This window comes from Chiloscyllium plagiosum, unplaced genomic scaffold (assembly GCF_037043375.1).
Source record: "Chiloscyllium plagiosum isolate Xiang-an unplaced genomic scaffold, Cpla_swu_hap1 HiC_scaffold_26, whole genome shotgun sequence".
Taxonomy (NCBI): Eukaryota; Metazoa; Chordata; class Chondrichthyes; order Orectolobiformes; family Hemiscylliidae; genus Chiloscyllium; species Chiloscyllium plagiosum.
Genome location: NW_028270164.1, coordinates 19,944,188 through 19,959,975, shown reverse-complemented (window position 1 = coordinate 19,959,975; position 15,788 = coordinate 19,944,188). Strand labels below are relative to the sequence as shown.

Here is a 15,788-nt window from a genome sequence, read left to right as displayed (position 1 = left end):
AAGGCCCAGGGGTGCCATGTCCTTGGGGTGTGGGAGGGTGTGTTAAAGTGTCTGGTCACGAGGCGGTAGGGTTGTTTCGTGCGTGACCCAGAGATGTTCTCTGAAGCATTTGGAAGTAGGTGTCCTGCCTCCCCATTATATAGAGGAGACCACATCGGGAGCAACAAATACAGCAAATTATGTGTGGAATTGCAGGTAAATCTCTGATGGATGTGGAAGGCTCCTTTGGGGCCTTGGATGGAGGTAAGGGTGGAGGTGTGGTGGCAAGGGAAGGTGTCGGGAAGGGAGGATGGGTTGGTGGAGAGCGTGAACCTGACAAGTCAGTCATGGAGGGAATGGTCTTTACAGAACGTGGATCAGGGAGGAAAATACATCTGTGGTGGTGGGGTCTGTATGTAGGAGGTAGAAATGATAGAGAATGATGCGATATATCTGGAGGTTGATGGGTTAGAAGGTGAGGACCAGGGGTTTCTGTCCTTGTTGCGGTTGGGGGTGAAATTCAAGGGCAGAGGTGCGGGAAGTGGATGAGATGTGCAGGAGGGCATCATCAACAATATGGGAGGGGAAATTGCAGTCTTTGAAGAAGGAGGCCATCTGGTATTTTCTGTAGTGGAAATGGTCCTTCTGGGAGCAGATGTGGTGGAGGCAGAGGAATTTGGAATAAGGGATAGCGTTTTTACAGGAGGCAGGGTGGGAATCGGTGGGTTTGTAGTAGATGTCCATATTGAGTCAGTGACTGTTAATGGAGATGGAGAGATTCAGGAAGGGGAGGGAGGTATCAGAGATTGGCTAGGTGAACTTAAGATTGGGGTGGAACGTGTCAGTGAAGTTGATGAACTGTTCAACCTCCTTGTGGGAGATGGCGCCAATACAGTCATCAATGTAGCAGAGGAAAAGGTGGGGAATGGTGCCGGTATAGCTGCAAAAGATGGACTATTCCACGTATCCGACGAAGAGACAGGTATAGCTGGGGTCCATGCGGGTGCCCATGGCTCCCCTTTTAGTCTGGAGGAAGTGGGAGGATTCAAAGGAGAAACTATTGAGGGTGAAGACCAGTTCAGCCAAACGAATGAGTGTGTCAGTAGAAGGGTACTGATGGGGACACCAGCTGGGATAGGACAGTGACATGGTATGGGGAGAGGAGTTTAGTGGGGCAGGAGCAGGCCAAGATGATAGGTCGGCTGGGAGAAATACATGCAGACATGCCATTGAGATATAGCATAAACATTTTATTTATTTAATAATTTGTTTCATGTGATGTGGACATAGTTGGCTGGGTCAGTGTTTAATGGCCAAGTGGTAGTTTTTACCATGTATTGCAGTTCTTGTCCTTCGAGATGGAAGTGGAAGTGGGTTTGGAAGGTGTTGTCTAAGGGGATCTTTTACACTGCATTTTGTAGATGGCACACACAACGGCTACCGAGAGTCAGTGATGAAGGGAGTGGATGTGGTATCAATCACGTGGCTGCCTTGTCCTGGATGGTGTCAAGCTTCTTGAGTGTTGTCAGAGCTGCACTCAGGCAAGTGGGGAGTATTCTTGCAGATGGTGGACAGGTTTTCAGAGTCAGGAGGTAAATTGCTCATTGCAGAATTCCAAGCATCTGACCTGCTCTTGCAGTTATTATATTGATATGGTTAGCCTAGTTCAATGTCTGGTCGGTGATAATTCCCAATACATTTATTGCAGGGGAATTCCTAAGGGGAGGTAATGGCCTTGTGGTATTATTGATTAACTACAAATCCAGAGACCCAGGTAATGCTCTGGGCCCCTGGTTTTAAATTCTGCCATGGCACATGGTAGAATTCAAATTCAATTTAAAAATTGGAAATAAGGGTTTAAATGATGACCATGAAATTGTTGACAAAATGTTTCTGGTTCACTAATGTCCTATACAGGAAGGAAACTGCCGTCCTTGCCCGGTCTGGCATGTGATTCCAGATCCACAGTGTGATTGACTCTTAACTGTCCTCTAGACAATTAAGGATGGGCAGTAAATGGCCTGGCCAGTGACACCCACATCTTGTGAATGATTTTTCTTTTAAAAATTCAGCAATGATATACCATCAACTGTCAAGGGGTGATGGTTAGATTCTCTTATTGGAAATGGTAATTGCCTGACACTTGTGGTCATGAATGCTTCTTGCTATTTATATGGATCTTGTCCAGGTCTTGTTGTACTTGGACATCGAGCGCTTCAGTATCCGAGTTGAGAATGGTGCTAAACATTATATAATCATCAGTGAACATCCCCATTTGTGACCTCATTAAGCAGGGGGGGGGGGGGGGGTCATTGATGAAGCACCTGAACTTGGTTAGGCCTAGGTCACTATCCTGAGGAAAGCTTGCAGCGATATCATGGAGCGGAGGTGACTGACCTATAACAAACACAACCATCTTACTTTGTGCTTAAGTAGGATTCCAACCAGTGGAGAGCTTCCCACATTGATTCTCATTTTACTAGGGTTCTTTGAGGCCACACTTGGTTAAATGCAGCCTTGATATCAAGGACAGCCACTCTCACTTCATCTCTAGAATTCAGTTCTTTTGTTCACATTTGAACTAATGCTGCAATGGTGGTCAGGAGCCGTGTATCCTCAACAGAACTGAAATCAAGTATCAGTGAGCAAGCTTTTACTAAGCAAGTGCTGCTGGATAGCACTATTGATGACACCTTCCATCCTTTTATTAATGAATGTCGATTGATGGGGCAGTAATTGGCTGGGATGGATTTTCCCTGTTTTCTACGTGCAGGATAACACCTATCACAATTTTCTACACGTTCAGATAAATGCCAATGTTGTAGCTGTACTGGAACAACTTGACTAGGGACAGGCAACTTCTAGAACACATCTTCAAGACTATTTCTGTAAATGTTATCAAAGTCCATAGCCTTTGCAGTATCCAATGCCTCTAAACATTTGTTGAGATTAGGTGAAGTAAATTGAACTGTCTGAAGACTGGTACCGGAGATGCTGGGGACCTTTGAATGAGGCGAAGATAGATTATCAATTCACAACCTCTGGCTGGAGATGGTTGCAAATGCTGTATGAGGCATGCCATCCTATACTCTTCATTGAAACAGGGTTGATCCACTGGCTTGAAGGTAATGGTAGAGTGCAGGATAAGCTGGGCCATGAGATTACAGATTATGTTGGATTACAACTCCGTTGCTGATGGCCCACAGCATCTCACACATGCCCAATCCTCAGCTGCTAGATCTGTTTAATGACTATCCCATTAGCTCAACAGTAAAGCTATGCAACATGACAGACAGGAGTTTTCTGTTCGCAGGACTGTTAGGTAGCTAGCAGTACATTTCCTTGCCTACATTCAACTTGATGCCATGGACACTTCATTGCATTCAGGGTCAATGTTGAGAATTCCTAGGACAATCCCCTATCACTGTATACCACTGTGCCACCACCTCTGCTGGATCAGTCCTGCTGGTATTCCAAAACATGCCCAGCAATGGTGATCAGTGTTGTCTAAAACACTGGGAGGTATAATTCTGAGAGCAAAGCTAGGTCAGCCTGTGACTTGACTTGTCTGTGAGTAGGCTTTCTCAATGTTGGCATTAGCTCCCAATAAGTGAGAAGGTGAACTTTGTAGGGTCGACAGGATTGTGCTTGCCATTGTCATTTCTAGTTTGATACTAGATGATCCATCCAATTTTAGTCCTTTTTTGAGACTTTCTAGCTATGAAGACAATGGCGTGGCTTGCTAGGATCACTTCTGGGAGCAGAAAAAGGGTCAACCACATTTCTGTGGCTTTAAGAGTCATTAGTTCAGACCAGATAAAGAGGGCAGTTCTTATTGTTCCTTCCCTAAACAAACATTAATGAACAAGATGGGATTTCAAGGCACTTGACAATGGTATCATAGATATCACTAGAATTTTAATTCGAGATTTTTTTTATTGAATTTAAATCCCACTAGCAGCCGGGTAGAATTCAAACTGTGGTATCCACAATACTACTGGATTTCTGGGTTATGAACCCAGCAACAATACCACTAGACCTTATCTTAAGGGTCATTTGCAATATAACTGGCGACTTTAACTGCACGTGTTGCAGATAGTAGTCCAAACAAGAGCCTTGATTTATTTAATATTTGAAGGGCATCTACCCGAATGATCTGCTTCATTTCACTTATAACATTTCAGAGGTAATTAAACCAGTAGATGTGCATAACCATACAAAATTAAATGTTTATTGGAATGCACTTCTCCTGTAATGTACAGCATGCACACTTGCCCAATTTCTACCTCTGCCTAAACTATGTTATTGCAATTGTTCAAGCTTATGTAGGCCATCAAATGAGATTACTTTCAATATACAATATTTTTGGATGTCAGTTCAAAGAATGTCCAAACATATTTTTGAAGTGTATTTGTATTTGTAAGGTGTATTTGTCAATACCAAATGTTTACTTAGAATAACAACATTTGCTTGATTTCCAGTCCTGCTGTATGGGATGAGTTGTCAGAGGAAGTGGTGGAGGTTGGTACAATTACAACATTGAAAAGGCATCTGGATGGGTATATGAATAGGAAGAGTTTAGAGGGATATGGACCAAGTGCTGGCAAACGGGATTAGGTTCATTTCGGATAAATGATGGGCATGGGCAAGTTGGACCAAAGGGTTTGTTTCCATGTTGTACATCCCTATGACTCTATGTGCATTTTTAAAAACAAAAAGGTTTATAGTTACATAGTACCTTTCACAAATGATGGACACTTCAAAGTGTATTACAACAAATAAAGTATTTTTGAAATGTAATCTTTGTTGAAACATAGAAAATGCAGCACCCTGTGCTGTTTGTGTGAGTTTGCCGTGCATTGTGAGAACCAATAGAGCACTATGTTTTTGATATTGATGGGAGAGATAAATATTGGCCAGGATAACTCGCTTCCTCTTCTTTCTTGCAGTGTCATACAATCTTTCACATCTACCATATATATTGCAATCTTTTTGAACTGTTGTATCGCTAAACTATTTTCTCATTTCAGCATCCGTGGTCTCCTCCCTATCACAGACCTTCTTCGTTCTTCCTGCCTCCTCCACTTAAAACCTCTTACTTTTCTATTTCTCTTCAGTTCTGATAAACAATCCTGGACTTGAAACACAAACCTCTTGTTTCTCTCCACACAGTATGAACCAGAGTTTTCCAGTATCTGTATATTATAAACGCAAAATCAAAAGTGAGGTTAGTCCAAGGGTTACAGGCTTTTAATTGCAAGTGAATGCTCTGACTATTATAAGTAGTTTACATAAAAGGGTGGGATTTTTGTGGTGAATGATTAAATTTAGGCAAACCCTGAACAAAGTAAATGGTCCTAAATATCTCTGAGTGCCCTCTCAGCTCTGTGCTTTCCTCAGGTTTACCCAAGTCATATTTGGAATGGTTCCCTTTCTGTCCTTGCTGTATGTGCATTCAACTTGATGCAATAAGATTGAACAAACATCCTTGTTGAAAGCATTTAAGTGGGCTATACTCCAGAGAACTGTCAGAAACATCCAGGCACTAAAAACCTTATTTGAATAGTTTGTATTGGATAATGATTTGATGTAGTGATAGCTTAGATTGCATCTTCTCTTGGCAAGAAACTAAAGTTACATAAAGGCATCATAATTCATATTCAATTTTTAGCCCTTGTCCCCAACAGCCATGCCATAACTTCAAAGTAATTTTCTGGCTGTAAAGCACTTTTATACATCTAGGGCAGCGTTGTGTCTCAGTGGTTAGCACGGAGGCCTTACAGCACCAGGGACCTGGGTTCCATCCTCAGGCCACTGTCTGTGTGGAGTTTGCACACTCTCCCTGCTTCCGTGTGGGTTTTCTCTGGGTGCTCCAGATTCCTCCCACAGTCCAAAGACGTGCAGGTTAGGGGAATTGCCTATGCTGATTTGTCCATAGTGACCAGGGATGTGCAGTGTAGGTGAACTTGCCATGGGAAATGCAGGGTAACAGGAATGGGGTGGTTCTGGGTGTGATGCTGTTTGGAGTGTTGGTGTGGACTCAACGGGCTGAATGGCCTGTTTCCACACTGTAGGGATTCTATGATTGGGTGATCATGAAACGGTCAAATACAGAAGAGGTAATACTGCAAAACAAAATCATTATGCCAGCTATTAGTACTGCACTCAGAACAATATAACATCATGGCTGTGACAAGCCCCAAAGGATCCTTCCACATCCGACATAACATTGGTGGAGATACAGGTAAATTTTATCGACTGTATCCGTTGCACCTGATGCGATCTCGTCTACAACGGGGAGACAGGACGCCTACTAGCAGATTATTTCAGAGAACATCTCTGGGACACCCACATAAACCAGCCCCTGTGGCTGAACACTTCAACTCCCCCTCCCACTCCACCAAGGACATTCAGGTCCTGGGCCTCCTCCATCGCCAAACCCTTACCACCTGGCACCTGATGAAGAATGCCTCATATTCCACATTAGGACCCTGCAACCACACAGGACCAATGTGGATTTCAACAGTTTCCTCATTTTCCCTCCCCCCACACTATCCCAGTCCCAAGCCTCCAACCCCTGACCTATCAATCACCTTTCCCATCATTCCGCTCCACCCTCCTCTCTGACCTATAACCTTCTCCTTCACTTCCATCTACCTACCGCATTCTCAGCTACCTCCACCCCCAACCCCACCGCCCTCCCATTTATCTCTCAGCCTCCCCAGCCCAGAAGCCTCATTCCTGATTAAGGGCTTATGTCCGAAACATCGATTCGCCTGCTCCTCAGATGCTACCTGACCTGCTGTGCTTTTCCAGCACCACATTCTTGACTGTGATCACTGATCAGCAAATTAAGTGATAACCCTTCCTGTTGAAGTGTGTTCTTGACTGACAGATTGCATGTCATTGGGACACTTCCGAAATCTGCATTTAATAGAAGCAAAACATTGTATTCTGCAGGTCTGGCAGCATCTACAACTGCAGTTTTTGAAGTCGGATACTGCAGCAAAGTCCACAGCAATATTATACCTAATAAGTGACTCCGTAGAAGACAAGTATGAGTAAGTCCTCTTGCAGGCAGCCCTTACATGTGGCCAGTTGCCCTTATACAGCTGCCTACCTTGGTGCTGTAGCTTCAGTTAATCTTCCTCTTTTCATCCAAAATGAATTAAAGAACCAAGATGATATTCAGACATTTTTGTTGTAGGTGTAGAAGAAGAACAAAAACTTCCAAAGTAAAATCTTCTGTGGAAATGTAAACAGATACCAATGATCGGAGCATTTCCAAGAGTGTGCCCTTCAAACATCACTTCTGACTTAAAACAGAAACCCATCCAAATATTACTGAATGGGGTTTAGTTGGAATTAAAATAGATTTAGAATCCGCATGTTATTATCGTATAGAACAGTTCCACCTAAATGCATTACCAACCTCTTTGCTTCAGACATCAACCTTGGTTGCTAATGAAAATTTAGAGAAAATATGGCAGGTAGGCAGCAAATGTAAAGAAGGAATTTTTAACGTAGAATGCACTTTTTGCTGGGCATGAGTTAAAATCATTCCACTTATGCAATTATATTCACAACAAGTGCAAACTCTCTTGCATCCTTCCAGCATTACATAAAGGTCATGTAAAATTCAATGATGGATTTAATAGATCACCAGTTGTAAAACATTAATCAATCCGTACAAATAACCCCATATGCAAACAAGTAATGAAATATTTTTAAGCCTTAAAGCATGATTGGTTTTGTTCCTTTATGTAAGCTTCTCCAGAAGAAATGTAGACCCATAAATAAAATCTGGTATATTTACAGTCATCCTAGTCTTGGTAAATAACTTAAGAAAGTAATTGAGCCACAGCTAGAATTCTAATTCTACTTTAAAATAGATTTTAGGTTGTTGCAACCACTCTTGGTTTTCAGGAGTCATATGGACTTGAAACGTTAATTCCATTTCATCCTCCAAAGATACTGTCAGACCTACTGAGTTTCTCCAGCATGCGCTGTTTTTACTTATTTCAGAAGTACAGTATCTACAATATTTTACTTTAGGAATTAAAGCAACTTCAGCAAGATGGCAAAAAAAACTTGTCATTAACTTCATGGGTTCATTAATTAAAACAAGATCTGAGGATCTCCTACAGTCCCTTTTCTTCTCCCTGGAAACGTACACCCAGACCGGAGGTGGAGTAGCAACAAATATATTGGCATCACAAACATGATTCTATGTCAAATAAAAATCTTACTGGTGCTAATACAAAATTAAACTGAACAGAGTGCACCTAATTATTCTTCTTCAAAACATCTATGCATAAATTTACAAAAGAAACTCGGTGAACCACAATGCAGCTGACTAAGAGGTTCGATGTTGCCCAGTAAACCAAAAGTTAAAAAATAAACTAAGTGTGAGTGGAAGATTTTGAAAAGAGCTGCTGACATTGAACCGAAGGGAAGCAAATGCAATAAAAAAAACAAACAATCTTTGATTGAAAGAGCAGCAAGCAGCTTAATGTCAACCGTTTAACTTGGGACTTAGTCATTTTCTCTCGCCAGTTCTGCTTTACAGAAAAGTATGACCTTATTTATTGGATCTCCAGCTTGATACTTTTGAATGGCCATTTCTATAAATTAATCATTTTAAATTATCAATTTATTGTTTGCAAATCCCTCAACCCCACCCCCAATTAGGTCTCTGTCATAGCAAACCTCATTTTTCTGAAATATGACATCCCATATCCAGAGCAAAATAGCAACACCCAATCCTACTTTTCCCTGAGTGAGACAAAAAGTTAAATGTGTCCCCTCATGGGGAAAAAAAAATGAGCAGCTCTGTTGTAAAGCAATCCACCAGACTTTTATTCATTTAGATTTATGCATAATTTCTGATATCATAATAGTTATCAATATGCCAAATGCAACTGTTTAACAAAGTGATATGTTCTCTTTTTGGAATCATGGGGATGGTATTGCTTTTTATTTTGTTTGTTCTTAGGATGTGGACAACACTGACAAAAGCATGATTTGGAGATGCCGGTGTTGAACTGGGGTGTACAAAGTTAAAAATCACACAACACCAGGTTATAGTCCAACAGGTTTAATTGGAAGCACTAGCTTTCGGAGAATCGCTCCTTCATCAGGTTCAAAGTTTGTGAGAAGAATCGAATCCTTCCACCATGTGTCAGATACAGACCACCAGTCAACAACCCACAAGCCAGGGACACAGCCAGACAGAAGGGATTCAGGATGATCCAGGTAATGATTACAGACGCTCACGACAGACTTCACAAATACAGACAAGAAATTGCGTGCCAAAAATCGTTAATTTCAAAAACCACCAATCAGGAATGGACCCAGACCATAGAACAGGCCGTCACCATAGGACAGAACAGGACCACACACTGCAAAAAAATGGCCCTAAAAGAAAACATGGCCAAACTAACACACAACAGAGGGGACACCACAACACACACCTGGGTTAGAAACCCCTCCCACAGACAGCTCACAGCCATGGAAAGAACAATACTGGCCAAGGGACTCAACTACAACCACAGGGACGCCAAGACAGCAGACTTCCTAGCAGCACTAGAATGCACACTCAGGAAGAATGGACTGACAGAAGAGACACAACAAACAGTGAGACAAAGTATCGTACCTCTGATAACAAGGAAAAGACAAACACATAACCTCAACACCAAGGAGAGGGAAGCACTAAAATCACTAAGAAACGATAAGAACATAATCATACTACCAGCAGACAAAGGCAGAATGATGGTCATACTGGACAAAGCAGACTACATCCAAAAAGCTCAACAACTACTTGCAGATACCAACACCTACCAAAAGAGGGAATTTGACCCCACCCCACAGCTCACCAATAGGATAAACAACACACTGAGGAACCGACAAAAAAGAAAATGGACAGATAACCAGGTTTGACCTACAAAGAATGAAACCTGAAAGCAACAACACCCCCAGATTCTATGGACTACCTAAAGTGCACAAACCAGACATCCCACTCAGACCTATAGTATCACTACCAGGGACACCATCACACAAACTGGCTAAAGAACTACAGCAGAAACTGAAACATCCGATCAGCGGATCCAGACACACTATACAATCAACACAGGAATTCTTGGACATTAGAAATATACACATAGACAAGGAAGAAACCATGGTCTCATTCGATGTAACGGCACTGTTCACCTCTAATCGACAAAACCCTAGCCAGAGAAACAATAGCCAACCTGCTGGACATACAGAACAGACAACAGGACATTGAACCTAACAACAAAGATGGCATACTCAAACTACTGGACCTGTGCCTCACAACACACTTCACATTCAACAACCAAACATATGAACAAATCAACGGCACACCCATGGGCTCACCAATCTCTGGACTCCTAGCAGAAGCGGTAATGCAAAGATTAGAACAAACAGTCTCATCGCAAATTAAACCCAAACCCTGGGTCAGATATGTGGATGACACCTTTGTAATCATTAAAAAACACAGAAATAGAGAACACACACAGGATCATCAACACCACACTCACAGGAATCTGATTCACTAGAGGGGAAGAAAAGGACAACCAACTCCCATTCCTAGACATGGTACAGAGAACACCGAATGGAGAATTCACCACCAAGGTATACAGGAAAGCCACACACACAGACCAAGTCCTAAACTACGAAAGCAACCACCCCAACACGCACAAGAGAAGTTGCATCAAGACAGTATTCAAAAGGGCCACAACACACTGCAGCACACCAGAACTGCAAAAAGGAGGAAGAAGAACACCTATACAATGTATTTGCCAAAAACGGATACCCCCGCATTTTCATCAACAGATGCCTAAGGGAAAGACAACGGAATGAGGTAATGCCACAACCCAAAGGACTAGCCACGTTACCATACATCAAGAGCATTTCCGAACTGACAGCCAGACTACTGTGACCACTAGGACTCATAACAGCACACAAGCCAACAGCCACTCCTCAGACAACAACTCACCAGAACGAAGGACCCAATACCCAGAATGAGCAAAACCAATGTAGTGTACAAAATCCCATGCAAGGACTGCACAAAACACTACATAGGACAAACAGGAAGACAGCTAACGATCCGCATCCATGAATACCAACTAGCCACGAAACGACATGACCAGCTATCCTTAGTAGCCACACAGATGACAAGCAACAGGAGTTCGACTGGGACAACACTACTATTATAGGACAAGCCAAACAGAGAACAGCCAGGGAATTCCTAGAGGCATGGCACTCATCCACAGATTCAATCAATAAGCACATCGATCTGAACCCAATATACCGACCACTGCAGCGGACAGCTGGAACTGACAACCAGAAGCGGCAGATTCAAACCACTACAAATGCCGGAGGAAAGATCACAGAAGCGCTTCACAGGAGGCTCCCAAGCACTGAGGATGTCACCTAGACAGAGGACGAAACATCTGCAACACAAATTCCCAGTTCGGCGAACAGAACCACAACATCCTTCATCAGGAGATAGGCAGTTTGCATTACATGAATAATATTAGGTCATGTACTTTGTATATGACCAAAATCCATATAACCCAGAGTATGACTGGTTGGCTTACCTTTCCTTGAAGACAAATGAACTAGTGAATTTTTGGAACAATCAGGTAACTTTTCTGGTGCCTACAAACTAATACATGCATTTCACTTAATTTCATAATTCTCAATAGGACTGTCACAGCTCCAGATATGAATACTAGAGTACTCTGCCAGGTTGCCAAGCTCATGCTTCTTGGGCACATATTCCAGGCATGTCTTCAGAAATATTCACTTTTTCTTCTTATTAAGTACAGTGTAACGTGTTTCCTTAATTAAGGCAGCAAGATTGCTCTTCTAAAATCTGAGAAAGGTTTCAATGTTCATCTTGTGGGATGGTGTTCAAATAATGATCGGAATTGGTGAGGGGCGAAAATAGCCTCTTTTATTCAGCAATCACAGCACAAGTTCAACGCAGCAATAGAATCCTGAAATACAGTTCTTGCAAGAACCCCTTTATACACAGTTCTTACATATATTAAAATTCCATAACTATCGTGTTAACATTCTTTTATGTATAGTACACAAAGGTTTGAAGGGCTTCGGTCCTGGGAGACAGCAAAATGAGTTAAAACGTGCTAAATGCTGGCTACTACTTCTGATGGGATTAAGAGTGTTTGTCTGAACTGCTTGAATAATTAAGAGGTGTTAGTCTTTTCAGTTAGTAAATGTTAGTAAAAAAGTTAGTAAAAAGGCCTACATGCTCGAAATAAGTTAAACATTGTACCTATACTTAATAAAAAAATATTAAACTGATTATTGCAGCTGGGTTGTGAGATTTGTTTACTATTTGCCAATGTGAGTTTCATTCATTAATTCCCTCAATTTCATGGAAGTACTGTTTTGTCAGTTAGTTTCTTAAAGGGATAATGGCCCAGTTAAAAGGTATTTAACAGGTATGTACTAATTGAGGAATCTATTCAGGTTCAGGAGATGGTTGGTAAGGGCTAATTAATATAATGGTGTTGGAAGAGCACAGCAGTTCAGGCAGCATCCAAGGAGCAGCGAAATCGACGTTTTGGGCAAAAGCCCCCATTCCTGAAGAAGGGCTCATGCCTGAAACATCGATTCTCCTGCTCCTTGAATGCTGCCTGACCTGCTGTGTTTTTCCAGCAACACATTTTCAGCTCTATTTTATGATAGTAAAGTATAGTAGGGAACCACGGGTTTATGAATGAATGAACAAATCTGTGTTATAGTAAATAACGGGTTAGTAAAGGGTTAAGAATGAATGAACAGGAACCTGGTATTAATGAATATAGTGAGCTGGTGAGTGAGTTAATAACGATAACCAATAATACAATATCTCAATCTCTATGAAAGCTATTTTGTTAAATAAGTTGTAGGATGTGGATGAAGTGCCATGCAAACACAGGTAAGTAATTTACATTAAGAGGAAAGAAAAAAGCGGTGGTGTTCTGCAAAAAAAAAGTTCATCACTGCAGAAGTGGTCCCTTATGATGTAAAGTTATGCAATGAATGTTTTAAAAAGTCAGCTAACTGTTGACATTTTCAAAGTTTCTCATCAGTAAGTTTCTTGACTGGAAATACTTGACGACAATGCACAACAGAAATGCAAAGGAATGGTTATTGTTATTCATAAAAGCTACTGTGAAAATTAGAACATTAAAAATTAATACCTCACTTTCAGACTGGACCATTGTGTTTGCAGGGCTGATTTTCTCTGCTGAAAGCTGTTTCCCTCGCTGGCAGTCAAGTTTAATGAAGCTCCTACACTCTTGATGAACGGTGTAATTGCAATCTGTGCAGGTAAGATAAATAACAATCAAAATTCAATGGAATTCTGCTTAACAAAATGAAGGTTTTGCATATAGTTAAGTCCACAGCAAGAGATATCACAAATTGAGTGAATAAAATCATATTTGCCAATAGGTAAAGAACATAGGAATTGCTAAGCAAAATGATCACAGGGCAAATGGTCTTCACTGGGCAACACGTTGTCACACATTCAATGTAATGGGATAACTTAAGTTTGCTGGGCCAATCAAATGGATACAGTTTTGAATATTCTAAATCAGATATCAAATTTTCTATTTTTGGGTAAATCTTACAGACTAAAGGCACAATTTTATACAAGTCACTCTCTGCATAGAACCACAATTAGCATGGAGACTTCAGAATTTTGGTGTCAGACTTCATCAATAAATCAATTGGAGAAATAAATTAAAGAATGAAAAAATGTTAAATGGCATACAAGAAAGAGTAATTCCTATGCAATTCTGTATTCAGTACTTGAAGGGTTGACTTTGAAATGACTAAATAGAGCAGGATATATGTTTGAAGTTACGGTTACACAAGAATTCAGGAGTATATGACCATTTGGTCACTTGAGACTGTTCTTCCATTCATTATGATAATGGCTGATCTGATTGTGAGGTCAGTTCTCGTTTCCTGCCTACCTTCCATAAACCTAGATTCCTTTGACCCATTTTAAAAAATCTAACTCCATCTTGAATACCTATACTGGACCAGCTTCTAGTGCTCTGTAACAAAAAGCAAGCTTGAAAATAAATTCTCATCATCTCAATCTCAGGTAGGAGTTTGAACTAAGTTTTTAGAAACTGTAATCCCAACAAGATCAAGACTCCTCCAAAAGAAAATATTCCTTCAAGACCTATATTGACTATCCCCTCAGGATGTTTGCATTTCAATAAGATTACCTCATTCTTTTGAACGCCACTCAGCATAGGATTGAAATGTTCATTCTTTCCTTGTAAATAGCCCTTCATTCCACGAGTCATTCAAATGAACCTTCTCTGAACTTCTCAAATGTACTATATCCTTTCTTAAGAAACTGAAAACTGTGCCCAACACTAAATTCAACCCAAGGCACCGTACAACAGTTGCATGATATGCTCATTTTTATACTTTGTTTACCCTTGCAATAAATGACAATGTTCCATCCACCTTCATTAAATGACTTGCCTGCAGACTAACCTCTTGCAACTCATGTATCCAAATACTCTGATCCCTGTACCATGGAATTCTGCAGTCTCTCTTCATTCAATCAAATGTTTTTCTATTCTTTCTGCCAAACTGGACAGGCTCACATATTCCCCAGATTATATTTCTTCTGCCAAATTTCTGCCCATTCACTTAACCTATCCAAATCCTTTTGTAGTCTGAACGGTTTGGGCTAAAGAAAAATGTATTTTCCTCTGTAAAACAAACTGGAGAGCTTCTATTATCTGACAAACTGTATCTCAGCAAGGAATCAATGCCTTTGGAAATAAAGTGGAGGAGCCAGTTTGGACTGGGGTGGACAAAGTTTAAAAATACAACACCAGGTTATAGTCTAATAGGTTTATTTGAAAGCACTAGCTTTTGGAGAGCTGTTCCTTCATCAGGTAGCTATGGAGCAGGATCATAAGGCACAGATTTATAGCAAAAGGTTACAGTGTCATGCAACTGAAATGATGTATTGAACAAACCTAGAATGCCATTTGTTCAGTACATCATTTCAGTTGCATGACATTTTAATCTTTTGCTATAAATTCTGTGTCTATGATCCTGCTCCACAGCTGCCTGATGAAGGAACAGTGCTCTGAAAACTAGTGCTTCCAAATAAACCTGTTGGACTATAACCTGGTGATGGGCGATTTTTAACTTTGGAAATATAGGGCAGTGCAAGAGGTAAATACGACTTGAATAATTGCGAGAATAAAAGAATAATCATTTTGCATTTTCCCCCATCTTGTCATTTTTCCCTTTCTCCAGTCACATCAAAACTTTTATCCAATTGCATCAAATTTGTGTTCCTCAAACGAAAAAAGGGAAAGTCCAGGCAGTAGGCCGTCGACTATGTTTTTCTACGGTCAGTCCACTAGAGGGTGCAGCTGAATGGCTAAAATATGGCAGAAGAAATAATTACTTTAAATGCAATTTTTGCTGTTCTGCTCAGATAAGGAACAAAAGCAGACCAGCTCCTTGCATGGGAAGGTCAACAAAGTGGAGTTGGAATTCAATTCCTAGCTGAGAGTTGAGCACATTAATATTCACATTTGTAATGCAGGGCAACACAAGCCTGTTAACATTCTCTTCCAGCACCACTAATCCAGAATATGAATAGAGCAGTCTGCAACCATTATGCTAACAGATTAAAAATTTTGATGTGGGATGTTTTAATTTGATCTTTATCAAATAAATCATTCTGTGCAGCATGTTCGAAAGTTGCTTACATGTTATGGGGCAAC

General features: G+C 40.9%; 1 protein-coding gene across 1 annotated transcript in view; it reads right to left on the bottom strand.

Moving 5' to 3' along the window:
- The window catches only part of rassf5 (Ras association domain family member 5), a 128,263-nt gene that overhangs the window by 87,068 nt on the left and 25,407 nt on the right, over positions 1-15,788 (bottom strand). The window contains exon 2 of the mRNA XM_043716600.2: positions 13,215-13,336. Within this exon, the coding sequence (XP_043572535.2) occupies positions 13,215-13,336 (122 nt within the window). The remainder of the gene's footprint in view (positions 1-13,214; positions 13,337-15,788) is intronic.